The 27,515-nt window shown below is 45.1% G+C and overlaps 1 protein-coding gene across 2 annotated transcripts in view; it reads left to right on the forward strand.

Annotated features, from left to right (window-relative positions):
* lat2 (linker for activation of T cells family member 2) overlaps positions 1–27,515 on the forward strand; it is a 43,184-nt gene that overhangs the window by 776 nt on the left and 14,893 nt on the right. For both annotated transcript variants that reach the window (XM_033045946.1, XM_033045947.1), the window contains exons 2-4: positions 15,734–15,844; positions 24,293–24,338; positions 25,844–25,887. In XM_033045946.1, the coding sequence (XP_032901837.1) occupies positions 15,742–15,844; positions 24,293–24,338; positions 25,844–25,887 (193 nt within the window). In that variant the 5' untranslated portion in view covers positions 15,734–15,741. The remainder of the gene's footprint in view (positions 1–15,733; positions 15,845–24,292; positions 24,339–25,843; positions 25,888–27,515) is intronic.

Here is a 27,515-nt window from a genome sequence, read left to right on the forward strand (position 1 = left end):
GATAAAGGAGCTGGACTGTAACCCCACAGGACACTCCAGTGTAGATTTAGTGGACGTTTTGATTAGAATATGGAACTGCATAGTAGGAATTGCAGGTGCCGGTTTACAAAAAAATAGACCTAAGGTGCTGGAGTAACTCAGCCGGTCAGGCAGCATCCCTGGAGAACATGGATAGGTGATGTTTTGGGTCGGACTGATGCAGCACAAGAACATGCCCTTTGACCCACAATGTCCATCCCAACATGACACCAGGTTAAACTAATCTTCTAAATTAGGGGGACTGTCTTAGAACAATATTAAAAAAGGACCAGGGGTACGATGAAACAAACTGCTGGGGGAGCTCAGTGGGTCTGGAGGCAGAGGGATGGTGGACGTTTGGTGGCCAAACCTTTCATCAGGACTGGAGAGTTGATGGCCAGGTGATCAGGGGTAGCTGGTCTGCACTGGTGCAGCCAGGGGAAGAGTGAGAAGGCCACTCCTGCCCCTGCCCCTGCCCCTGTCACTGCCCCAGCCCACGATGTTACATCTTGCTCTGTAGACCCGAACCCAGTGGCTGTCCAACTGTGGATACCAGCCCAGGTCTGAAACAAGGTCCTTTCAGGCAGTTAATGAGACCAAGGCACTGGGGAGCCTCAGCTGTCAGAGCTACAGTCCATTACCTCCGGCTCTCAGTCACTGCAGCTTACAAGGCAATCATAGGGTCATACAGCACGGAAACATGTCCTTCAGAACAAACCGTTCATGCCAACCACGTTTTGTAACCGTAGCAATAGTCCCAGTTGCCTGCGTTGGGCTCACTGCCTCCCTTGAAACCTTTCCCTTGCTAATTCAGAGAGTTCAGTTTTTGCGTTTTATCTTCTGTTTCTCATACGTTTTAATTAAGAACAAAGGTGGAGGCAACAGAAGGCTTATCAGGCCTGCATGCCTGCTTCGATCAGTCAGCGAGATCACGACTGATCTTACACCTCAGCACTTCAGGCCTATGATTCACTTGATATTCAAATAATCAATCTCGAGATACTTGGTGACTGAGCCTCCACATCCCTCCGGTAGAGAATTCCAGGAATTCTTTGGTCTCCGAGTGAAGAAATCTCTTCTCATGTCTGTCGTGAATAGCCGACTGTTTACTCTGGACTCCGTCCCAGCGCCCACTCCAGAAACAAAATGTCTCCATCTACTCTGTCAGGCCCTGTAAGAATTTTGTCTGTTTCAATATGATCACATCGACTCTAGATTAATGGCCCAGTCTGATTACTATCTTCAAGTACGATGCATCTCCCCCAAACTCAGGAAACAATCTGATGAACCTTCAAGACACTATCTCAGTTGCAACTGTATTGTTGCTTAAGTAGGGAGTACAGACAAGTGCACACAATTCCAGGTACAGTCCCTTTATAATTGAAGCTCGATGTCTGCACTCTTTGAATCCTTTACTTTAGACTTTAGAGATACAGCATGGAAACAGGCTCTTTGGCCCACCATTTCTGCACCAACAAGCGATCCCCGTACACTAACACTATCCTACACACTAGGGACAATTTGCAATTTTGTAGAAGCCAATTAACCTACAAACCTGTGTGCCTTTGGAGATGTGGGAGGAAACCGGAGCACCCAGAGAAAACCCACGTGGTCACAGGAAGAATGTACAAATTCCATACAGAGCTCACCCGTCGTCAGGATTGAACCTGGGTCTCTGGCGCTGTAAGGCAGCAATTCTACCACTGCGTGACTGTGCTGCCTGTCCTCTCCTCTTGCAATAAAGGTCAACGGATCAGTTGTCTTCCTGATTGCTCGGGCCCCTCCGCCCACAATGTCTCTGCATTGCTGCTGCTGGTAGAGCTGCTGCCTCACAGCGCCAGAGACCCAAGTTCGATCCTGACGACGGGTGAGGTCTGTATGGAATTTGTACATTCTTCCTGTGACTGACTATGGGTGTTGTCTGTACGGAGTTTGCACGTTCTCCCCGTGACTGCATGGGTTTCCTCCCAGTGTTCCGGCTTCCTCCCATAATCCAAAGAGGTACGGATCTGTAGGTTAATTGACCTCTGTAAATTGCTCCGAATGTATCGGGTGTGGATAAAAAGGTAGGGATAACATATAACGAGAGTGAACAGATGACAAATTAAACTAAAACATGATGCCAAATGAAACTAATAGTTTATGCATGGACATGATCCAACGTGATTCCTGCTTATCCATTTCCCTATATAAACGATTATTTAATGCCACTGTCTTACCTGTTTCCACCAACACCCTGGCAGAACGTTCCCGTCACCCACCACTCTCTGTAACAAAAGACTTGCTTCGCACATCTTCTTGAAACTTTCCATGTCCAACCTTAAAACTATGCCTTCTAGTCTTAGAAGTTTCCAGCCTGGGAAAAAGCTTCTGATAACCTACCCTATCTATGCTCTCATAATTTTATATACTTCGATCAGGTCTCCTTTCAGCCTCCGATGTTCCAGTGAAAACAATCCAAGTTTGTCCAACCTCTCTTTATGGTTAAAGACTGAAGAAGGGTCTTGACCCAAAACGTCACCCATTCCTTCTCTCCAGAGATGCTGCCTGACCCGCTGAGTTACTCCAGCATTTTGTCTACCCTCTCTTCTTGTTAACACCCTCTAATCTAGACAACATCCTGGACCTTCCCTAAATCCTCCCCATCTTTCCTGTAAAGGGGTGACCAGAACTGCACACAATACTCCAAACCAGCGATTAACTTATGGTGATCTCTCTACAAGGACACGTACTTGAAGTCTCTCTGAACACTAACATTCACCATTTAAAAATATTAGGATATATGATGCTGTTGTGTTTAAAACTGGAGGTGTGTGTGTTTGTGTTATGAAGGCTTTAAAAGAGCACCACAGTTTCTTGTCTTTAACGGTTATCTGAACATAGGCTTTGCTCCACACAGTACCCTTGCCTCTTTGCTTCCATTAATCAAAACCAAATGTTCAACCTTTCCTGCCGAATGTCAGTCCTTGAGGGAGTTGTGCCCCAACATCTTACTACACCCACAACTCTCGATATTCTACAAAACAACACAAGAAAAAATTGTATTCAGTTTTATCCATTTTATATTTTTTGCCAAGTCCCTTGAGAATTTTCAGATTCTCTGTTTTTGCTATTTGATATTAATATAATGTACCTGCGCTCTATAGTGTGTCAGGGACATGCTGACACAGGACATTGTACATGTATTGTGACAGCGTGTGTGTCTCAGGGAGACTGGGTCAGTGGACATTGTACATGTCTAAGGGAGACTCTAGCCCTGAATATTAAACAGGTCTCAGGAACACAATGAGAAAAACGTGTTTCTCGTTCTGCCATGCTGTGCCATGTACTTCTATCTTATCAGTGAATGCTCAAGGTTTTGGAAGCACTGGATCTGATTTACATCCAACAAGTATGAATATCCGTGAGGAAATTTCTATAGAATTATTTTCATGTAACAGTTGAAATAGAAAATAATTGTGAAACTATTTACAAAATTAGCATTCTCTGTGGCTACCATTGGTACAGTGATGTTATTTGCCTTGAGTAACCAGAGGGTCGGGGGAGGGGAGGGGGGGGGGGGGGGATGGATGGAGGTGTACAAACATGACATATCGTGTCAAGTTCATGTTGGATGCAGATCCCGCCAGTTGTGGCCAGAGAACAGATGGTATTGAAATATGTGGTGATTAGTTTGCAATTGTACAAGTTAGTTTTGAAACATCTGATTTTAAGACCCCGACTAGGTTTTGAACCATTATTGCTGTAAAGTTAGGTCATAAGGTCACAAGTAATAGGAGCAGAATTAGACCATTCGGCCCATCAAGTCTGCTCCGCCATTCAATCATGGCTGATCTATCTCTCCTTCCCAACCCCATTCTCCTGCCACAACCCCTGACACCCGTACTAATCAAGAATCTATCTATCTCTGCATTAAAAATTATCCACTGACTTGACCTCCACAGTTTGTTCTGGCAAAGAATTACACACATTCACTTCCCTCTGACTAAAGAAATTCCTCCTCATCTCCTTCGTAAAGGAACGCCCTTTAATTCTGAGACTATGACCTCTAGTCCTAGACTCTCCCACAAGTGGAAACATCCTCCCCACTTCCATTCTATCGAAGCCTTTCACTATTTGGTAAGTTTTCAATGAGGTCCCGCCTCATCCTTCTAAACTCCCGCAAGTTCTAGAAAGGAAGGCAGGCTAGTGTTTACCACATGGTTTACCATCTCTATCCCAAATGTCATCAAACCCTTGAGCAGGAACCAATATGAACACCATAGGATAAACTGCATGTGTCACTCCCCAGCCACAGCGCACAACACATACTGGAGTCAAACCCCTACCTTCCAACCCATCTCCACCCCAGCCACATGAACATTTCCACAATGCAAACTGAGCTGACTCTGGGTTTATTCTTTTCATCTTGGCCTCTCGCTCTGCAAGTTAATTAATGCGTTGTGAAGTTCGTAAAAACCCACCCATTTTGCAAGATCTCACTTTGTCTCATTGCTTGCAAATCTGCGAGCTGATAACTACTTAAACTGAGAGTACAGATAATTTTCCATTTGGCACTGTGGCTGCAAACCAATCTCTCACCCGTAGCAATCACTCCCTTAAAAGTCGGGTACGGAAATGGAGGATGTGGAGGAATGGGTGGCGGGTGGGACATCATGGGGGCATAAATAATTCTTGTTCTTGTTCCTCGCTGAACTTATCTCCCATTTACTCCATCTTTCCCCTTCCCCGGCATCTTAGTACCCATCAATCCACCTCCCTCTTCCCTTCCTTCCCTTCTCTTCCTTCTCTTCCTTCTCTCCTCCACTGCGTTTTCCTCTGCCTTCAACAGTATCCCTCCTTCCATGCCGCCCCACTGACTCCCCCTTGTCTCTCTCTGTTTCCCCACTTCCACGTCTCATTGTTCATTGAGCTCTGCCACTGCACCTTCATCTTCAAGTGCAGCCCCACCATCACCTACATCGCTATTCCCCTCCTTTGCTGCAAAACCCAAAACTCCCACCACTCCACCTCACCGTGACCCCCCCCCCCCCATGGACATGGACGTGATCCGTGATTCCTGCATATCCATTTGCCTGTATAAAAGTTTCTTGAATGACACAATTGTATCTGCTTCCACCACCATTTTCCCAGTTTCCCGAACGCTCTGCATTCCGACTCGATGTACTTCACTGGTTTGCCGCTGTTGTTTCACTGCTCTCTTCCTGCGGGGAGCAGGTATTTTGTAAGTACAGGAACCTGCATGCTCACAGCATCCACAAAGACCATTAGGCCTGTCTGTTCTCCACTGGGACCACACATGAACAACCCACTCCCACGATCGTGCCCATAGCTCTACAAATTCTATCCTTTTAGATATTTATCTTGTTCTCTTCTGAACGTAATTGAATCTGTGCCCACAACTATCCTTGCTCAAGACATCTACTACACATTTGTGAGAAAAATAAGTTCCTCGTGTCACTTGTCTGAATCGGGTTAATTCTATATCTAGCTCTTGACCCATCTACATTGGGCAACCCTTTAAGATTTTAATTACCTCTGTCGAATCTCCAGGCACTCCCTCCTGTGCCAAATAGAGCAGCCCAGCTTCTCCACTCGGTCCACATAAGTACAGAGCGTGGGGTACAACCTGTATAATTATATTGCATCTTCACGTTAGGTGAAGTGCAATGAGAGGTTTATTTCATAATTTTTGTCATTACATTGAGAATGTTTTAGGGAAGGGTTTTCTTTACTGCAGTGTTGGGTTCTCAGTATATTTCAGAAGGGTGTCTGACTTCCTGTGGTAAGTTGCTGGTATTTACTGATTGACTTCACTGTGCTGGGTTTACCAGTACATTGTCATGGTTTAATTTAGTTCCGTTCAGAGATACAGTGCGGAAACAGGTTCTTCGTACCCACCGAATCCACACCGATCAGTGATTCCCGCACATTAACACTACTCTACACACACCAGGGACAATTTATTACAATTTTACATTCATACCAAGCCAATTATTTTACAAACCTGGACGTCATTGGAGGGTAGGAGGAAACCGAAGATCTCGGAGTAAACTTGCGCAGGTCACGGGAAGAACGTACAAACTCCGTACAGACAAGCACCTGCAGTCAGGATTGAACCCGGGTCTCTGGTGCTGTAAGGCAGCAGCTCTACCACTATGCCACTGTGCCGCCCTGTTTTTCCCCATGGGTTTTTTGAGAAACCATGGGACTGACTCTGCTGAATTTATTGATGTGTTCAGTGAAACATTTAGAACAAATGGGACCATTGTTTGGATCCCCATCCTCGTTGTTCCATACGGAAAAATCCCACGTTTCTTGTATTTAAGGACGCTGCTTCCGTCATGTTTTCAGAACGGTTTCAGATCCCGAAACTGTCCTGAGTGTAAAGATTTTTCCCCATCACTTGGCTGGATTATTGACAATTGTTTTGTTTCTTTTTCATCTGATTATTAAGTTTATAACTTCCTCCATCTTCTTCCTCAAACTCTCTCGTTATTTTGAAAAACGATGAGGAAATGGTTACGGAGAAAGGGCAGATAAACATGGATTGGTTTAGTTGTTAAGAAGGAACTGCAGATGCTGGAAAATCGAAGGTACACAAAAAAGCTGGAGAAACTCAGCGGGTGCAGCAGCATCTATGGAGCGAAGGAAATAGGCAACGTTTCGTGCCGAAACGTTGCCTATTTCCTTCGCTCCATAGATGCTGCTGCACCCGCTGAGTTTCTCCAGCTTTTTTGTGTATCATGGATTAGTTTAGTCTAGTTTAGTTTAGTGTAGAGATACAGCGAGGGAACAGACCCTTCGGCCCACCATATCCACACCTACCATCGATCGCCCGTTCACACTAGTTCTATGTTATCCCACTTTCGCATCCACTTCCTATACACTAGGGGCAATTTTCAGAAGCAAATTAACCTACAAACCTGCACGCGTTTGAAATGTGAGAGGAAACTGGAGCACCCGGTGAAAACTCTCGCGGTCACAGGGAGAACACGCAAATTCCACGCAGGCAGCTCCTGGATTCAGGATCAAACCGGGGTCTCGGGCGCTGTGAGGCAGCAGCTCTACTTCTGCAGCACTGTGCCAATTGCAAGGGGAATGTATACAGTTAATGGCAAGACCCTTAATAGCATTGTTGTACAGAGAGATCATGGGGTCCTGGTCCATAGATCCTTAAAAATGGCAGCATAAGTAGATAGAATGTTAAAGAATATGTATGGTATGGTTACTTTTATCAGTCGGGGCATTTAATATAATAGTCATGTGGCAGCTTTATAGGGGTTTTAGTTAGGCCACATATGGAGTATAATGTGCTGTATTGGTCGCCCCATCACAGGAATGACGAAGAGGCTTTGGAGAGGGTGCAGATGAGACTTACCAGAATGCTGCCTGGAGTATAGGGTTTTAGCACCAAGGTTGGACAAACGTGGATTGTATTCTCTGGAGTGTCAGAGGCTGAGGGGAGACTTGACTAGAAGTATATAAAATAATAAGGTATAGATAGGGGAAACATTTTTTTACATAGAGAGTGGTGGGTGCCTGGAACTACCTTACAGTGGTGGTCACTGGTGGAGGCAGATACGATAGAGGCATTTAAGAAGCTTTTCGATAGGCCCATTGATATGCAGGGATGTGGGTCACTTGCATTTGCAGGCAGAGAAGGTTAGTTTAAAGGCATCATGCATCAACACTGTCATTGTGGGCAGAATGTATGTTCTTCACCGCATGTTAAATAGAGATGAGCTGCAGGTTAGTCATCATTTCATTGAACAACAGTCTGAAGTGAAGGATCAGGGTGGCCACACATAGTTATTTATAAAACTCTTCAAATACTTAACTGGAATGATTCATAGGTGTTACGGAATGGAAAAGAAAGCAAATTGAAAGAACACCTAAAGCTGTGTTTGGAGTAGGTTGATGTGGGGCAGAAAGTGAGGAGTGACCACCATTAAACAAAGGAACCAGTGATCTATAAAAGAGCTCCCAATGGAAAAACACGTATGCATTATTGGAGTTGGGCCAAATGACGACAGCAAGTCAAACCCCTGGACAGGTTCTCTTCCCCACAGCCATCAGGCTATTAAACACAACATCAAACAAGCTCTGAACAATAACTGTCTATTATTACTATTCCACTTTATCTGTTTATTTATTGTGTATATATATGGTCTATGGTCGATAGACACACTGAACTTTTATCTCCCGTTCTGTATTATGTTTACATATTCTATTGTGCTGCAGCAAGCAAGAATGTCATTGTCCTATCTGGGACACATGACAATAGAACACTCTTGACTCTTGACTTGACTTGCTCTCTGGGAAATAGAGGAGATATTTATGGAGCTCCAATATCTCCCGTTAAATGAAGACTAGAGGAATTGGGATTATTTTCCTTGCATTAGACTAGATTGTGCAGATTTGACAGAGGAGATTGAAGACAGACAGATAAACTGGAAGGTTCTGTAACCAAAAGCCATGTAGTTTGGAGATGAAGAGATCTCAGGCTGTTGTGATCTGAATTGTACTGCCCGGAAAGAAACAGACCCAATGGCAACTTCCAAAGAGAATTGATCAACTCGTTGAAGTAGAAATGATATTGGAACACACAGTCTTTCACTCAGGGAAGGGATTCAAGAACCAGAGGACAAAGATTTAAAGAGGGAAAGATTTAATAGGAATCTGAGGGGCAACCTCAGTGGGTGGTAGGTATATGGAACATGCTACCAGAGGAGGCAGTTGAGGCAGATGTTATAAGAGCATTTAAAAGCTATATGGATAGAAAAGGTTTAGAGGGATATGGGTGAAATGCAGGCAAATGGAGTCAAAAGGTTATGAACCAGTGTAGATCTGACTTCTTGATCAGCATGGACAAATTGGGCTGAGGGGCCTGTTTCCGTGCTGTATAGCTCTATGACTCGAAAACTCAAAGAGAACAAATTTGCATAAGAAACAGAAACTAATAGACTTCAAATAACTAGGCCAGGTGTAGCAGTGCCACATAGTGTCATCCCATGCTATGTAATTCTATTAATTATTTTTGAAATCCATTGAAGTTACCTCATCCCTTACGCCAAGTGACTGGGTCAGAACTGATCTACCCAACATTGCAGTTTTACAAGCAGATTTACACTCGCCTTTGTGAGAAAGGAAAGTTTTCTGATTTCACTTGGAAATATTGAAGCTAAAATTTTAAGATGGTTTTGCTTATTCTGACTGAGATCAAAGTTCTTAAATGTAGTATGGTTTAGTTTGGAGATACAGCGCTAAAACAGGCCCTTCCACCCGCCGAGCCCGTGACGATCACTCACAAATATCTGCACACCAGGGGCAATTTACAATTTTTACCAAAGCCAATTAACTTTCAAACCTGGAGTGTGGGAGGAAACCAGAGCACCTGGTGAAAACCTACAGGGAGAACGTACAAACGCCACACAGTCAGCACTCGTGCTTAGGATTAAACCCGAGTTTCTGCCGCTGTAAGGCAGCAACACTACCACCGTGACACCCTCATGTCATTCTCCGAATCCGAGCAAAAATGAAGGCTGTGCATCCTAAGCTGTTATTTTTCCATTTGTAAGAATTTGAACACTGTCCCATAAAAGGAAAAATTGTTCCATGGGCAATCTTGATGTGTGTGATACTGCCTTTAGTGCTCGATTGCCTTGATAATAGAGAGGGTGCTCTTGTTGGTCTTTAAGTTATATGTTGCCATTAATCCAAACCCCAATATTTATTAAATGGGGCAATAGTCAGAATAATTGTGCTATGAAAAATTGATTGAAATTGATAGCAAGTTAAGCATATTGCAGTGTACCTGAGCAAATGGTTTGCTTTTAAACAGAAGTAGAAAATGCTGGAAGAACTTTGGCAGTTAAGCCAGCCTGCATTTTGTATTTTTTGTTGCAGATTTCTGCAGTTTTACTTGCTTACACTGGCTGGTTTCCAATGTGTGTTTTCAACGCAATTATTTAGTGAAGTTGTAGGAGGTTTGACAGGTTTGAAAATATTGTACATGTGACTTCCAGTTCCTTTTGCACTCAGGGGAAAGCCTCTTTTGTCATTGACCAAAATATGTTCCTGCTACAGTGTCTTGAAAGCACAGGTCTTTAAAAATAACTTTCAATATCTGAGGTGAAAGTTCTCTTGCAGGTTGTTACAGGTGCTGCTGCCTCACCTCAGGTGCTGGCTGTGTGGAGTTTGCGTGTTTGCCCGGTGGGCGTTTGGAGTTTCCAAATTCCTTCCACATCCCGAAGCTGGGCAGGTTGGAATTTTAACGGCTGCTGTACATTACCCCGACTGCGTAGATAAGTGGCAGAACAACAATCAAAACAGAGTTGATGGGCATAGGTGAGAGAGTATACGTTTGTACAAGAAAGCAGGGGAGGAAAGGATTGATAGGGCTGCTTTCCACTGGCACGGACCAGTGGATGACATGGACCAGAGGGTGACATGGACCAGTGGGTAACCATGGACCACAGCCTGCTCCTGTGTACGCTCAACACGGGATCCATTAGATTAGATTAGATTAGATTTGTTTATTGTCATTCAGACCTTTCGGTCTGAACGAAATGTTGTTTCCCTGCAGTCATACATATAATTTAAAAAATGACAAAAACACACAATCAACACAAATTTAACATCCACCACAGTGAGTTCACCAAACACCTCCTCACTGTGGTGGAAGGCCATCCATCCAGTATGGCTGATGTACAAATAGATCTATAAAGCAGATTAACTCATGGACGTATCATAGATTAACAAAGGTGTTACAAGTTGGATCAGCAACTCTGGGAGGTTTCACCACATGACCTTTTACCTCCTTCATTGCCATCCCAACAAACTGACTTCATCATCGTGGTCACGGAGGCGAGGTGGAGGGAGAGGGGAAGGGGAGGGAGGGGGGGGGGGGAAGGAAGAGATGAGTGGTGGGATGAATGAATTGAGTCAGATAAGTGGCGTAGATGGCTCGCCCTGCTCTGGGTTTGTTTTCCCCACTACCCACTTCTCTTCAGGCACCCTCGGCATTTGCCCCCTCACTCACTGGTGCAAGAGTAATGCAAGGCACAATGTGAGCAGATTGAGCTTGATGGACACAAGGGTGATTAATCTGCTCAGCTTCCACCTTCGCAAGAAATTAATATTTAATTTCCGCCATCACATAACAGAAATTGGGAGTCTGTCACCTGGCTGCACATCACCGGCTAATATGATGTTACATTTTCTGAGTGGATTGACATCTTCAGTATTTCTGTGAAATCAAAACAGTCTCGAATTTACTAATGGCCTATCTGTGAGGCGATGAGAGATAAAAGTCACGATAGTCCAGAAGAGGTCAAGATTCAGCTGGTCAAGTGGGTTTAGTTTAGGCTAGAGATACAACTTGGAAACAGGCCTTTCAGCCCACGGAATCCACACTAACCATTGTTCATCCGTTCACACGTTTTATGTTATCCCACTTTCATATCCACTCCCTACACATTAGAGGCAATTTGCAGTGGTCGATTAGCCTACAAACCTGCATGTCTTTGGGATGTGGGAGGAAATCTGAGCACCCAGAGAAAACCCACACGGTCACAAGGAGTACATGTAAACTCCATGCAGACTGCCCCTGAGGTCAGGATCGAACCCGGGTCTCTGGCGCTGTGAGATTAGCAGCACTACCAGCTGCACCACCGTGTCGCTCTGTTTTTGTAGAGCGTGGTGGAAAGATTGTGATTGGATCGTGGAGACATAATTGACCTGGGAAATGTTGGCTGGTCAAATCTGACCCCACTCATGTGATGGAGGCAATATTTGGACTGGACACATGATGTTGTTGCCATGGCACATCGATTCCTTGGTGAGGTGGATAAAACACGGTCTGTTAATATCGCTCAATGCCTGGAGCTGATGACACAGGCCATGGCTCATGTGGTGGAAGAGTTTGTGCCCTTTGCGAGATTCAAAAAATACCTTGCGATTCTAGGAAATGTACACAAGCATGTTAAACCAAATGTGCTGTCTCCCTCAGCGTTATCAATACGTACTTGCGTGATTTGTTCTTAAGTTTGCAAAATTGGATTGGACATTAAAATGGAATGTTGTCAGTGAATGACAATGAATATTGTCAATGCAGGGTTAATTAGATAGTGTGTAGCGTTGTTGCAACAAAGGATAACATTATTTGACATCAATTATATGTAACAAAACCTGTAATGGTGACCATATTCCCCTGTTCACATAGATTGGGTTTTGAAAGATATCTCGCTTTTTAATGTTTTCCTTTACTTGTATTTAAACACTTATCTCTTAAAAGCCACTTAGCATTGTGTTCCACCACTGTTTATAGTGGTCTCTCTCTGTGCTGTGATTAAAACGTTCCCCTTTTAACTCCCCTACGAGGTGAAGAACACCAGTTCCTTTGGTTTCTCTCACAACTGACGCCTCTCACTGCTGGTGACATCTCAATGAGTCACTTCAGTCTGAACTGTTTTTCAGCTGCAGTCTGGCTAACAATTTGTGTAGGCTTGTCTCTGCTTTTGTATTTGATGCTTTTATTTATAAATGTTAAAGTAATGATATTACTGTAACACAGGTGCCAGCCAAGTTTGATTTCTCTCTAGAGACACAATCCCACTCTGCCTCACCAGGCAGGTTGGGCTGAAATCATTCTTACACATTGCTTGTTTTTCATCAACTCGTTCTGATGTAGTAATTTGCGTGTCTGAGTCTCTAAGTCTTTTTTTACCCCTTTTGAAGGCTTGCTCATGTGGTCAATATTTTTTTATGCTTTTCAACTCTCCCAGAATTAATTACCTCACAATTCCATGCATCATTTGACATCGGTCTTTAAAACAGACGAGGTTGGCCTCGGCTTGCTGAGAGAAACCATAATGTCCCCGGATGTGAAGCCAACTTTAAACTGTTGAAAATATTATGTTTCTGAGAGCAGGGGAGTCATCCCTGATGCTCGCCCTAAGAGATTTCTCTCATGGTATCGTCAGGCTGTTTCTTGCATCCATCACATTCCTGCTGGAGGGATCATACTCTGCACAGACAGCTTACCAACAGTGAACCAAAAGGAAAAAGTGCTTCATTGGTGGGGCAGTTTGCGAGGACCCCAGTCCATGAGCACTGCAACCCTTTTTAATACCGAGAAGATTAAAGAGATGTCCAGAATTTAAAATCAGATTTCAATGTGGAACAAAGGTGGGGTGATTAGTAAAAATGGACATTATCGACCCTAATGGTAGGCTGGGCTTCAGAGGTCAAATACCCAAATTTAACCTTCCTTGGAACATTGACGGTGCTCTTCGAGGTTTTCAATTACTTAACCTCTCGTTACTCTTAGTTAAGGTTAGTTTAGAGATAACGCGTAGAAACAGGCCCTTTGCTCCACCGGGTTCGCACCGACCAGCGATCCCCGTACATTAACACCACTCTACACACTCTAAGGACAATTTCCTCTTATTCCAAGCCAATTTACCTACAAACTTGTATTTCTTTGAGTGTAGGAGGAAACCGAAGATCTCGGCGAAAACCCATGAAGTTACAGGCAGAGTGTTCAAACTCCTTACAGACAGCACCCATAGTCGGGATCGAACCTGAGTCTCCAGAGCTTCTTGCGCTGTAAGGCAGCTAATCTACCGCTGCACCACCGTGCCCTCCTTGAGGGAGAGATGATCTTCCTTCTGTACCACAGCAGTCCATGTAATGAACTGTGTACTGACCATGTACAGGTCAATGTTGAGCAATAGGAAATGTCACTGTTTTGTTCCAATGACTGTGAATGAATGATGGCTATGGTCCCACATCAAGAAGGTGTATGGCTTAGAGAATTTAGAGATGGTGGTGTCTTTGTGCATCTGGCAATTGTGTTGTTTTAGCTCTTGTTTTGAAAGCCTGGGTTTGGAAGGTTTTGTCAAAGAAGCCGTGATGAGCTTGTTCCTGAATCTGCAGCCAAGGTGTACGGTGGTGGTGCCACATCCAAGTGATGGATGGAACATAGGCTTGTTGACCCTGGATACAATGGGAAGCTGTATTGGTTATGCAGAAGTCTGAACTTATGCATATTCCATTAACGTGGATTGTAGACTTTTAGACTTACTGCCCTAGAAATTCTAATGCATCCAATTATGTACAGCGTGGCACTATCCACATCACCAGGTAGGCCAATGGTGTGTTAAGTAATGATGCTTGTTGTGGGATTGGAGACACATGTCTCTATTGATGGCCTCAGGGATGGCACAAGCAGATGCCCAGGTTGGATGATGAGACCTGGGCCTCGGGAACCCGGGATCAGGCAGTGGGCACCATTGTACTTGGTTTCGGGTCGGCAATGCCCTTGACTGGTTGGGGTGGGGTGGGGTGGGGTGGGGTGGGGTGGGGTGGGGTGGGGTTGAGTCACATGGGAACGTGTAATTTGATAATAAGGGTCAGAAAACAAAGACAGTGGTTCACCTGACATGCATTGGATTGGGGAGACATTATTATCCACTGATGGCTTTTCCAGGCACAGCTGGATCCAGCATTCTCTCCAAATGTCTATGCATGGTGGATGTCACAGTAATGCACAACATTGTGTGATTGAATTTCTGAAGAACATGGATCGGTGACATTTCGGGTCGAGACTTCTTCAGTCTGAAGAAAGGTCGAGACCCGAAAGGTGCTCCAGAGATGGTGCCTGCCCTGCTCAGTTACTCCAGCACTTTGTCTATTTTTGTGAATTAACCAGCATCTGCAGTTCTCTGTTTCAAGCATTGTGTGACTGATTGTTAGGGTGATATGACGAATTCTCGCATATGTCTCAGATCACTGATTCCACTTTAAAAGTTGATTATTTTTTTAATTGAACTTATTGGCCGTCATTGTTATAATTCTGCAACACCTGGTGCGTTTGATTTTAAGCTATTTATGTTTGTTTTTAAAATCCGCAAGCATTTAACCGCATTGTAGAAAAAGCAAGTGCACATTGTGTAAATGTAAAGAGTTTAAATGCAGATGACAAATGGCAAAGACAGCAAACTAGGAGTATGGAGACTTGGGTCAAGGCATTAATGGGTTGGTGTGGGTCACCAGGGAGGCCAAGGGCATAAGTGGGTGCGGTTGGGGAAGGAGAAAGAATGCAATAGGGTGTGCAGCTTTTTGAGTCGGTGGCATTCATGCTGAACTAAGCATCGTGAAAGTAAAAGGGTCTTGACGTCGCATCCGTAGAGGGCAGCAGCTAACAAAGCAGATAAAATGTTCATTGACAAGGCTGATCAATCTGCACCATTTCCAAAGCCTCAAAGAAAATTATAATAGTCCTGGAGGATTAAGGAGCCTGCTCCTTGGAATCAAGAAGATGAGGGAAGTTTGCAATCTTGAGCCTGAAAGGGGACGTCCAGAAATTGATTATCCAAAGCTGTGCGTGTAAAATGTAAATGTAATTCTGACCAGCGAAGTAAGTTGCCGCGCAGAAATGATAATGCCTGCAATCAAAATCTGGGAGGAGCTGAGAGGTGAAAATCTGGTACCATTTAAAGAGTCAGTGGGATTCATCAAAAAGATAGGGGTCTTTGTGAATTAAGAGTTACTAATGGGCATTCTCATCTGTAATTGTGATGTGGGCAAAACTGGCTTCTTAGCAATCTTCCTGCCCTAATCAATGGTTTAGTCACTGTAGGAACATGGTGACACTGAGTGTTCATAGCAACAGTACTCCATTAAAGTGCTTCTGTCTTTTGAACTCCAGGTAGAGGGATGTACCCTCAGCTATGGTGGGCCGTGCTCCCCATCCTCTTCAGTCTTCCACTTGGGATCCTTGTATTGCTCTGCACGAGATGTAGAAAATCTAGGAGTCGCAGTAAGTTGCCATTTTATCTTCACTTGAAAGCATGCGGTGTACGTTACGTTTATCGGGGAATTTCTAAAGCCCTGGTGGTGTTTCATATATTGGAGTGTGTTTATCATCATAGTCATAGCGACACATGGAAGCCACAGGGAAACAGTCCCTTCAGCTCACCAAGTCTTCAGTGAATATCAGACACCCATTCATACAAATCCTACTTTAATCCCATTTTTTATTCTCTCCACATTTCCATCTACTCCCCCCAGATTCTACCACCCACCCACACACACATTAGAGGACATTTACAGTGACCAATTAAACTACCAACCCGCACGTTTTTAAGATGTGGAATAAATCCATGCACATATACGGGGATAGTGCAAAGTCCACACAGACTACACAGAGATACAGCACGGAAACAGGCCCTTCAGCCCATGGAGTCCACGCCGACCAGCAATTACCTGTACACTAGCACTATCCTACACACTAGGAACAATTTACAATTTTTACCGAAGCCAATTAACCTACTTGGAGTGTGGGAGGAAACCGTAGCACCTGGGAAAAACCCACGCAGTCATGGGGAGAACATACATTCTCCGTACAGACAGCACCCATAGTCACGATCGAATCCGGGTCTCCGGTACTATAAGGCAGCAACTCTACCACTGCACCACTGTGCCGCCCCACTGGACATATGTTAGCTAGAGTTCAGCATTGTAACGAAAACATTGAACATAATGCTATTTGCATTAAAAAAACATTGTGGTATCTGGTGTAACTTAATTGAAACACTTATCGATATCAACATTCTAAGACCCAATATCTTTGACAAATTAACTGAACTGCCACAAGCAAGTCACTAACATTCATTTCTAACACAGGATGCAAAGTTGAATCAGAATTGTGAAAGTGAACTGTATTCCTTGTTCTGAGCAGTTCCAAAATGCACCTTAGTATTTTTGTCGAGAGGTATTTTGTGCTCTTCTAATAAATGTTATTTTAAAAAAAAAAAAATTTTTTAAATTTATCTTGTGAATGATACTTCTGCAGTGAAATCTTGCCACCTTCTTCAAGTCTAAAAAGAATACAGGATGCAAAGTCAAATGACACAGCCGCGGGCTTTTTGCAGGAGTTTTTCTCTGAAAGTTCATGGGGTTCGACAAAATGCAGACATGTAACTAAACTTTCAGAAATAGATAGTTTCTTGCAGGTCTCTGCAGACGCCTAGTTTGGTGTCATCAAGAGTTAGGAAACGTTTGAAGTGTATCAAAAATGTTCCTGTGAAACTGCGTGAGCACCACCCACTCCCCTGCCCAACGTTAATGTCGTTGGGGAGAAGGGAAGGAAGATAAGAAGTTGCAGTGCATTCCAAAATTCGTCAACTATTAAGAGCGTCTCGTTCTTTCCTCCAGCTCACACTGTTTTATTTTGGTTTTTTTTAATCAAAAAATGTATTCAATTATTAAAATTAATATTTGCAATATAATAAAACAAAACAGAACCCACCACCATAATACAAGACAAACAAATATACTAAATAAACTACAATACAACCAGGGGCGGAAATCCCGGTGGGGGGGGCAGGTGGGACACGTCCCCCCCTATTTTGAGAGGTGGGGGACTGTACCCCACCCCCCCCCCCATTTTTTTTTAATTCGGATTTTAAAAACCGGTGAAATCTCCGCTTTCCGTGAGACAGTGGGGGTGGGACTGCTGATCGAGGGCGCTGATTGGATGAGAGAGACGTCGTTCAGCAGGCAATGGGGGCGGAACATGATAATTCAGCACGATGATTGGAGGAGGGAGACGTGCCAAAACACTCTCGGCACAGACCTGCGCCTCATCCGCAGCCAGGATCGATCCCGGCTCTCCGGCGCTGTCTCATCCCCACCCGATAGCCCCCCCAACCCCCCCAGAGGGCGGTCAGAGACGTCGGGAGTCAGACGGGTGCGGTGCCACAAGGCCCACAGCCAGCGCAGACAAGCAGCGCTAAACCCAGCTCAACTCTGTCTATCCCGCCAGGTTAACCTACAGCCCTGCCTGGACTTGCGGGAAATATGGCCCAGGCTTACAGTCAGCGTGCAGAAACAGCGCTGGTGTCCCGTCAGTCCAGGCAGGGCTGTAGGTTAACCCGGCGAGACAGGCAGAGTTGAGCTGCATTTAGCGTTGGATTGAGCCTCCGAAGTCGCGCGTGCGTGCGTGTGTGTGTGCGCGCCTGCACGGCCGCCAAGAAATTGTGTCCCCCCTGTCCTCCGGTCCCCTCCATATTTTGATAGCGATTTCCGTGCCTGAATACAACTATGTTACAATCCTTGTCGAGGATTTATTCAAACCACAGCAGTCCCGGAAATCCCCCAGGGTGCCCGTGGACAGCGCCAGCTCAAACTGTTGGTGAGGGTGCCTCCCGCGTGCTCTGTCTGGCAGTGCTTAATGTACCAAACACTTAACATTGCAGAAAGCCCTTTTATACCCAAGTAAGACCTCAAATAGTTCAGAGCCACCTTTTATAAAGCATAGTTACGGGGCTTAGCAGGACTCACAGTGGTCTAATGAGATAACAAATTCTGTAGTGTCTATCCCCAGTTAATTTACTGTGACTTAGCGAGGCAATTGTTAGGGCGTAGAATGTGCTAATGCACTGTGAGGCAGTTATTGGGGGGTGGAATTTGGTGATGCACTCAATGCGGTAATTGTTGGGGGAAGGATTTGATGATACACCCAATGGTGTAGTTGTTGGGAAATGGAATTTGTCCGTGTGAGGTAATAGTTGTAGGGTGAGATTTACTCATGCACTCAGTGGGCAGTAGTTGGAGGGGATGCAACAAGGAGAAAGGTCACAAAACCCAGCAGTATTTTGGGCAGAGCTGCTGCCTCATGGCTCTAGTGACCCGGGTTCAATGCTTACCTCAGGTGCAGTCTGTGTGGAGTTCGCATGCTCTCCTTACAACCATTTGGGCTTCCTCCAAATCTTCTTCCAAAGATCAAAAGATCATAAGTGATAGGAGCAGAATTAGGTCTTTCGGCCCATCAAGGCTACTCCGCCATTCAATCATGTCTGATTTATATCTCCCTCCTAACCCCTTTCTCCTGCCTTCTCCCCATAACCTCTGACGTCAATGGCATCAAATCAGCCATTGTGTTATGTCTCTGGTGTGTAGATGAGTGGTACAATCTGGAGGAAGTGATGGGTGCTTGAGTGAATAGATTGCAGGGACGTAAGAGGGGGAATTGGATTGCTCTGAGCCCGGCATGGACCCAGTGGGCTTTGTTTGACTCCTCCCATTTCCTCCAAATACAAGGCGTAGGTATGGGCACGCGCATGGGCCCCAGCTATGCCTGCCTCTTTGTAGGGTATGTCAAACAATCCTTGTTCAATACGTACCAGGGCCCCATCCCCAACCTCTACCTCCGCTACATCGACGACTGCATTGGTGCTACCTCCTGCACCCGCACACAACTGACTGACTTCATCCGCTTCACCACTAACTTCCATCCGGCACTCAAATACACCTGGACCATTTCCGACACTTCCCTACCATTTCTTGACCTCACTATCTCCATCGCAGGTGATAGACTTCTGACCGACATCCACTATAAACCCACTGACTCCCATGGCTATCTGGACTACACTTCTTCCCACCCTGTTTCCTGTAAGGACTCCATCCCCTACTCCCAATTCCTCCGTCTACGCCGCTTCTGCTCCCAGGATGAGGTGTTCCACACCAGGGCATCGGAAATGTCCTTATTCTTCAGGGAACGGGGGTTCCCCTCCCCTACTATAGATGAGGCTCTCACCAAGGTCTCTTCCATACCCCGTAACACTGCTCTCTCTCCCCATCCCCCCATTAATAACAAGGGCAGGGTCCCCCTAGTCCTCACCTTTCACCCCACCAGCCGTCACATACAACAAATAGTCCTCCGTCAGTTTCGCCACCTCCAACGTGACCCCACCACTCGCCACATCCTCCCATCTCCCCCCATGTCTGCCTTCCGCAAAGACCGCTCCCTCCGTAACTCCCTTGTCAATTCTTCCCTCCCCTCCCGTACCACCCCCTCCCCGGGCACTTTCCCTTGCAACCGCAAGAGATGCTACACTTGTCGCTTTACCTCTCCCCTCGACTCCATTCAAGGACCCAAGCAGTCGTTCCAGGTGCGACAGAGGTTTACCTGCACCTCCTCCAACCTCATCTATTGCATCCGCTGCTCTAGATGTCAGCTGATCTACATCGGTGAGACCAAGCTTAGGCTTGGCGATCGTTTCGCCCAACACCTCCGCTCGGTCCGCATTAACCAACCTGATCTCCCTGTGGCTCAGCACTTCAACTCCCCCTCCCATTCCGAATCCGACCTTTCTGTCCTGGGCCTCCTCCATGGCCAGAGTGAGCACCACCGGAAATTGGAGGAGCAGCACCTCATATTCCGCCTGGGCAGTCTGCACCCTAGCGACTAGAAGTCACCCTAGGTCAAACATTGACTTCTCCAATTTCCGGTAGCCCTTGCTGTCTCTTCCCCTTCTCAGCTCTCCCTCAGCCCTCTGGCTCCTCCTCTTCCTTTCTCCTTTCTTCTCCCCCCCCCCCCCCCCACCCTACATCAGTCTGAAGAAGGCCTGAAACGTTGCCTATTTCCTTCGCTCCATAGATGCTGCTGCACCCGCTGAGTTTCTCCAGCACTTTTGTCTACCTTCGATTTTCCAGCATCTGCAGTTCCTTCTTCAACCCAGTGGGCCAAATGACCTCCTCTTATGGCACAAGAAAATATGAGAACGCATGTGTAGGTGAAATGTAGTATGGATTGCAGTGAAGGATTATCTGCTGAAAAGGGGTGGGGTCAGGATCCCCTTCTCTCCCCCACCTTGCTGATCGCTAGCTTGGGTGATGTTCAGCACAGCACAGCACATACACAGCCTCCTCAGACTGTCATCCAATCTGACCCAGATTCTCCACGGGTGTCATGTGTATCACAAACCCCAATCAGTGACAATGAAACTCTGCTGTTTCTGGTCAGATAAGCCGATTTCTTTCACTGTAGACACTGATAACTATTAGCTGCGAGTTAATCTTTCACAAAAGGACACAAGGTGCTGGAGTAACTCGGTAGGACAGGCAGCATCTCTGGAGAACATGGATGGGTGACATTTCTGGTCGAGACACTTTTTCAGACTTATCCTTTTGTGTATTAACCAGCATCTGCAGTTCCTTGTTTCTACAATTCGAGCTTTCACATGGATTACTATACCATACCTTGTATGCTGTTGGGCTGTGGTAAGCGGTATGCTTCCTCATTAGTAATCTGTGGTTCCCATAACATCAGACCATCAATGCCAATGGCTCTGGTAGACATTCCAGGAAGTTGCATTTGGCACTTGAGAGGCTTTCAACATGAACTTTTCCAGAGTCTAATCTCTTTCAGAGCGTTGATTTCAAATTTATCTCAATTTGATTGATTTCAATTGATTGATTTCAATTGATTTTAATTTGATTTCAAATTTGATCGGCTCTCATTGGCAATATTAATTACACGTTTAGGAATTTATTTCAAACATCAGGACACGGGGGCTGACCTCATCTACTCCTGCACTGTGGTGAAACTACTGGACCAATATACAGGGGTGTGTTCAAAAAGGAACTGCAGATGCTGGAATATCAAAGGTACACAAAATTGCTGGGGAAACTCAGCGGGTGCAGCAGCATCTATGGAGCGAAGGAAATAGGCGACGTTTCGGGCCGAAACCCTTCTTCAGACTATTTAGAGATGCATGGAATGACCACCATGGAGAAGGAGGACATTCTGCCCAGTATCTCCACTCTATAAGACTAACTCCAGCCTTCCTAGAGTTGTTTCAAGGCTTGGCCTGAACTGAGGACAATCTAACCAAACTGCAGAATGTCTTTTAAAAAAGCTTTTAAAAACAGGGTTAACGTTTCAGGTCAAGACCCTTTGCCAGATTTTCATTTGATAATTGAGCAACCTATGGGCAGAGGACATCGAGAGAAGAGGCTTTGACCTGAGTCAACAACTGTGTTTCTCCTTCCGCATATGCTGACTGTTGGCAGCATTTTCTGTTTTAATTCAAGGTTTGTTATTCATTGGTAGTAATGGGGGAGTCACTCACGACGTCCACCCTCAGTTGCCTTTGAATTCTGTAGGCGTGCACGTTCAGTTCAGAAACCAGTTGAGATAACCACATTCCTGTGGGTCCGGACACAAGTGAGACTGCGTGGGCCAAGACAGCAGCCCCCCCCCCCCTCTCCCCCCCAAAGCATTTGCTGCCTGAGATCAGCATATGGTGTGGATTGACCATGAGCTGTCAGTTTCATGCTCACAAATAAAGCATGTGGAGCATTTCCCAGAGCTTGGCGACCAGCTTCTCTCAGATGTGGCGGGCGGCACGGTGGCGCAGTGGTAGAGTTGCTGCCTTACAGCGCCAGAGACCCAGGTTCGATCCTGACTATGGGTGCTGTCTGTAGGGAATTTTACATTCTCCCTGTCACCGTGTGGGTTTTCTCCGGGTGCTCCTGTTTCCTCTCACACTCCAAAGACGTCCAGGTTTGTAGGTTAATTTGGCTTTCGTGAAAAAAAAATTGTAAATTGTCCCTCGTGTGTAGGGTAGTGCAGTGTGTAGGGATCGCTGGTCGGCGTGGACCCTGTGGGCCGAAGGGCCTGTTTCTGTGCTGAATCTCTAAACTCAACGAAATGTGCATAGCATGGTTTAAAATGAAGCGGATGAAAGATCGAGACCCAACAAGATGTTGAAGTGGTAGCAGGAATGCATAACTAAGTTTGGAAAAGATGGGAAAGGGTGAATGGGAAAAGGGTGTATGGAACAAGCTGTCAGAGGAGGTAGTTGAGGCTGGGACTATCCCAACGTTTAAGAAACAGACAAGTACATGGATAGGACAAGTATGGAGGGATATGGACGAAATGCAGGCAGGTGGGGCTAGTGTAGTTGGGACAAGTTGAGCCGAAGGGCCTGTTTCCACACTGTATCACTCTATGACTCTATTTCCAGGCCGGGCAGAAGATTGGGGAATTAAGGACCACTGGCACAATCTCCAAGCAGGCAGTGGAAGGGCAGGTGAACTGAAGAGGCCCAGGACTCGCGGGAGGGAGGGCCCAGGACTGACGTGTGAAGAAGCGATTGTGAGACACGATAGCTCACCGCTTTCTTGTAACGCTTTCAAATCGCTCAGTGTGCCAGGGGAATCCTCATGCAGACTGCTGCATTCAGTTTACACAGGGTTAGCAGTCAGACCTGACCACCAAACAGCAGTAACCGCTGCAGCTGGAGCAAGTCTTTCTTCACATCCTGTTAGATGAAACCATTGTAGAATTTCACCACCATCAAGTTCTACTTCTGCTCCTCTGCACACAAACCTCCACATCCTCGGCCAAAGATGCAAGCCAACATTTCTGACGGTTTTGAACTGCCCCAGGCCATTTCCGCAGCTCTACTATCAGGGCTGATCCTCGGGATGGAAGGTGATTTGCCACTATGGTTAATGGAAATGTTGGGAGAATAAAATAGGATTGATTTAAATGGATGCTTAATGGTTTGCATGGATTCAGTGGGCCGAACGGCCTGCCTCTGTGCACTATCACTCTATGACTCCAAGTTCAAAAAACATCTTACGGCAAAACCACCTACAAGGTAGAACTGCACCTAAAGCATCAGGTTTCATATGTTGGATTTTACTGTGACTGTAATCATTCTTCACCTTCTAGAGACAAGTCTTCATTTGTCCACAGCAGTGTGACACAGAATCCAAATTTGTCAAACCACTGGAAAAATTCACGTGCACCTAGTTAGTTATCAATGATTATGGTTAGAAGTTAATCAGTCATTTATTCTTCACAGTGTTGTTCACTTATTAGAAATTAAATCTTTAAGAATTATTTATTTTAACTTTTACCCACATATTGATTGTTGGTTTGGAGTTTTAGAACTGATTCTGCCTTGAGAGAAATGTGGAGACATTTCATTCTGATTAGTGCAGGTCAAACACTCAATTTCCTACTATGTAAATAAAAACCAAACTGTAGGAGGAACTCAGCGGCTCAGGCAGCATCTGTGGAGGTAATAGAAAGATGCCGTTTCTGGTCGGGACCTTTCTTCAGACTGATGTTGAGTCCTGACCTGAAACATCAGCTGTCCATTTCCTCCAGAGATGCTGCCTGACCTGACATAGTTCCTCCACCATTTTGTGTTTTGCTCAAGATGCCAGCATCTGCACTTTCTTGCATCTCTCAGTATGCATTGTTATCAGTTTCCACCAGTTGGTTCTATGGAATTGTTTTTTTCAGCATGTCCTTGTGGCTGTGTCAAATATTTGTTGAACTTGGGAAGCATCTCACTGTATTAAACATGAAATGAAATTACCAGTAGCTGTCTCGACCTGATGCAACTTTACAAAGTTGACTCTTCACATCATAGCTTTGTCTAACATGTATTGTTTGCATTCACAGCTATAATCAGAGAAGAGACCAGGAGAAAAACGCAAAGTGTTCAGATGTAAGTAGGGGGTAACTGGGCGATGTGTTGGGCATTGGTGGAAAGCAAGTGTGTCCCAGCTAACACAAGGGCACTGTCTGAAACAGCCACACAACTGATCATTAACTCTGGATCATTAAGTTATTGAACCCTCCAATGAAATTCACACATTTGATAAGTAAGGGATTAATATATTGCATCCAGTCTAAAACTGACATATTGATAGAATGCACCAAATTGATGAGGGAGCGATTGATATGCAAGACTGAAGTTGACATAATATTGATCAGTAATTATGTTGTGCAGTATGTTTTGATGAGATTGATACATTATTAATCAGTTAGCTATAAACCCAAAACGTAGCAAGTGCTTCATTGAATGGTAAATAAGGGGAAGAATCTGAAGAACAGCCCCGACCAGAAATGTTGCTTGTCTATGTTCTCCAGAAATGCTGCCTGACCCGCTGAGTTACTCCAGCACTTTGTGTGTGTTTTTGTAGGAAGTACTTGGCAGGTGAGGCAGCTGCTGTGGAGAGAGGAACAGAGTGAATGTTTCACTCTGAATCATCTTTTATCAGAACTGGAAAGAGCAAATGAAATATTAATTTCTTCCCGTTCAGTTGCTGCCTGACCGTGGATGCTTAAACTCAAGGAAGTAGTGGGCGGCACAGTAGTGTAGCAGTTGAGTTGTTGCCTTACAGCGCCAGAAATCAATGTATGATTCTGAGTACAGGTGCTGCCTATGTGGAGTTTGTACGTTCTTCCTGAGACCTCATGGGTTTTCTCCAGGTGCTCCGGTTTCCTCCCACATTCCAAAGATGTGCAAGTTTGTAGGTTAATTGGCTTCTATAAATTGCCCCAAGTGTGTCGAATGCAAAATTGGGAAAACATAGAACTAGTGTGCAGGTGATCATTGGTCGGTGTGGACTCGGTCAGCGAAAGGGCCTCTGTACCTCTAAACTCTGGTGCCTCTTGAGTGGTTTGCACTGCTTAGCATAGTGTGAAGCCTCTTTTGACTGTTGTCGAATCTGCACTAGCTGTCAAGGGGAGGGGAGATATTCATGGTACAAAGCCCAGCCTCTGATCTGCTGCAACATCACCTCATTTACATGGCTGGTCCAGCAGCATTTATAGCACCCTCTGCAGCTTGGTGGGGAGGAGTCGATGTGACAGTCTGTGCCATTTGAATTCTGGTTACCATGAATCAAATGTGTAGAAAGGAACTGCAGATGTTGGTTTAAACTGAAGATATACACAAAATACTGGAGTAACTCACCAGGACAAGCAGCATCTCAGTAGGAAGGAATGGGTAACGTTTCGGGTGGAGAACCTTCTTCAGACTGAATCTAGAGAGTTAGATGAATGGCGGAGTAGACTTGATGGGTCGTGACCTATTCTACTCCTATCACTTATGAACTTGTGAATAATTTTGGAACAGAGGTTGGATTCATGAGGATTAAACATATGAATTAAGCCACCAGCAATGTTCAGAATTCAAACAAGTAAACATCCACTTTTTTTTTTCAGGAATGATGAGAAGAAAGGGTTTGAAGTTGTGAGGTCATATACAGGTAAATGACATATAGAGTCCTAAAGAACATAAACATTATTTGGCCTCTAGTTACCCGTATTAGTTCTTTGGAGATACATAATCTATGACTACTGCTCTTTACTCAAAGATCTACATGCTTTTTTCTGATTTTGAGGTTTAACATTGAACCTGATTATCCACATCTTCTTCGGTGGTGTGTCCCAGATCGTTGGGATTCCTTAAGGGCCTGTCCCACGAACATGCAACCCTGCTTGCGGCAAGCGCGACCAAACCGGAAGTGGAGGCCGCGCGGAGGTCGAGTGATCCCCGTACAGGGCCGGTCCCACCAGCATGCGCCTGCATGCGGCGAGCGCGACCAAACCGGAAGCGGGGGCCGCGCGGAGGTCGAGTGAGTGACATGAAGTTCGAGCAAAGTCTGCGGGAAGTTCGTGCGTGACGCATGGCATCAAGACGCTGCGGGCCGGCAGGCTGCTGCCTCGAAATAAGCACTATACTCTAGACAGGGTCCAACCTGTATTACAGGAAGCTTTACCATCGTTTCCTGCATTGATACATACTGACTGACTGAATAAATGTTAATAATCGTGATGATCTTTTAAATCTATCTTGTCACCTCCAAAAAAATTATTGTGTGCATTTCCTGCTGTTTTTTTTGCTGAAAGACCTTTCTATAATTTCATTCATATCACCATGCCCATGTAAACTCATCTCAGTTTCCAATTGACTTTCGTCTGTCTCATCCTACCCATTTCTCCAGTCTCTGAAAGGCAATGTTTTCATTATTCATGTTGTTCCATGCATTGGTTTTACACACAAGGGCGGACTTTTGAGTAATCTGTGAGAGAACCGAGAATAACCTAGCAAAGTGGGATAAATCTTATTAATGAAACTAAATGCGATGGTCAGAGACAAAATTTGGGTGGGGAATAGGTGTGACTAGTCACAATGTGATCGGGGGAAGGGAATGGGGAGGGGGGGCTGCCTCGTGTGAATGAAACACAATCAAAGAACACTCCCAGCCCAGTCATTCTTTCTTCACTCCTCTCCTATTAAGCAGAAGATACATTAGTTTGAAAGCATGTGCCACCAGATACAAGAGCAGCTTCTTCCCTGCTGTTATCATACTCTTGAATGGATCGCTTATTTGCTAAGAATGTATTCTCAATCTACCTCATTGGGCCCTTGCATTTTTTAAATATAGCTGCACTTTCACTGTGGCTGGAACACAATATTCTGCACACTTTCCTTTTTGCCCTTCCCATAGTACTCATGTATGATATAATATGCCTGGATAGCATGCAAAACTAAGTGCTTCACTGTTTCTGGGTACATGTGACAACGATAAACCAATAAATAAAATTAGATCCGAACAAGGGTTCTGACCTGAAACATCACCTATTCATGTTCTCCAGAGATACTGGCTGACCCGCTGAGTTACTCCAGCACTCTGTGAAACGTCACCTATCCATGTTCTCCAGAGATACTGGCTGACCCGCTGAGATACTCCAACACTCTGTGAAACGTCACCTATTCATGTTCTCCACAGATACTGGCTGACCCGCTGAGATACTCCAACACTTTGTATCTATTTTTGTAAACCAGCATTTGCAGTTCCTTGTGTCTCCAAATTAAATTAGTAAAGTGGAT

This window comes from Amblyraja radiata, chromosome 28 (genome assembly GCF_010909765.2).
Source record: "Amblyraja radiata isolate CabotCenter1 chromosome 28, sAmbRad1.1.pri, whole genome shotgun sequence".
Classification (NCBI taxonomy): domain Eukaryota; kingdom Metazoa; phylum Chordata; class Chondrichthyes; order Rajiformes; family Rajidae; genus Amblyraja; species Amblyraja radiata.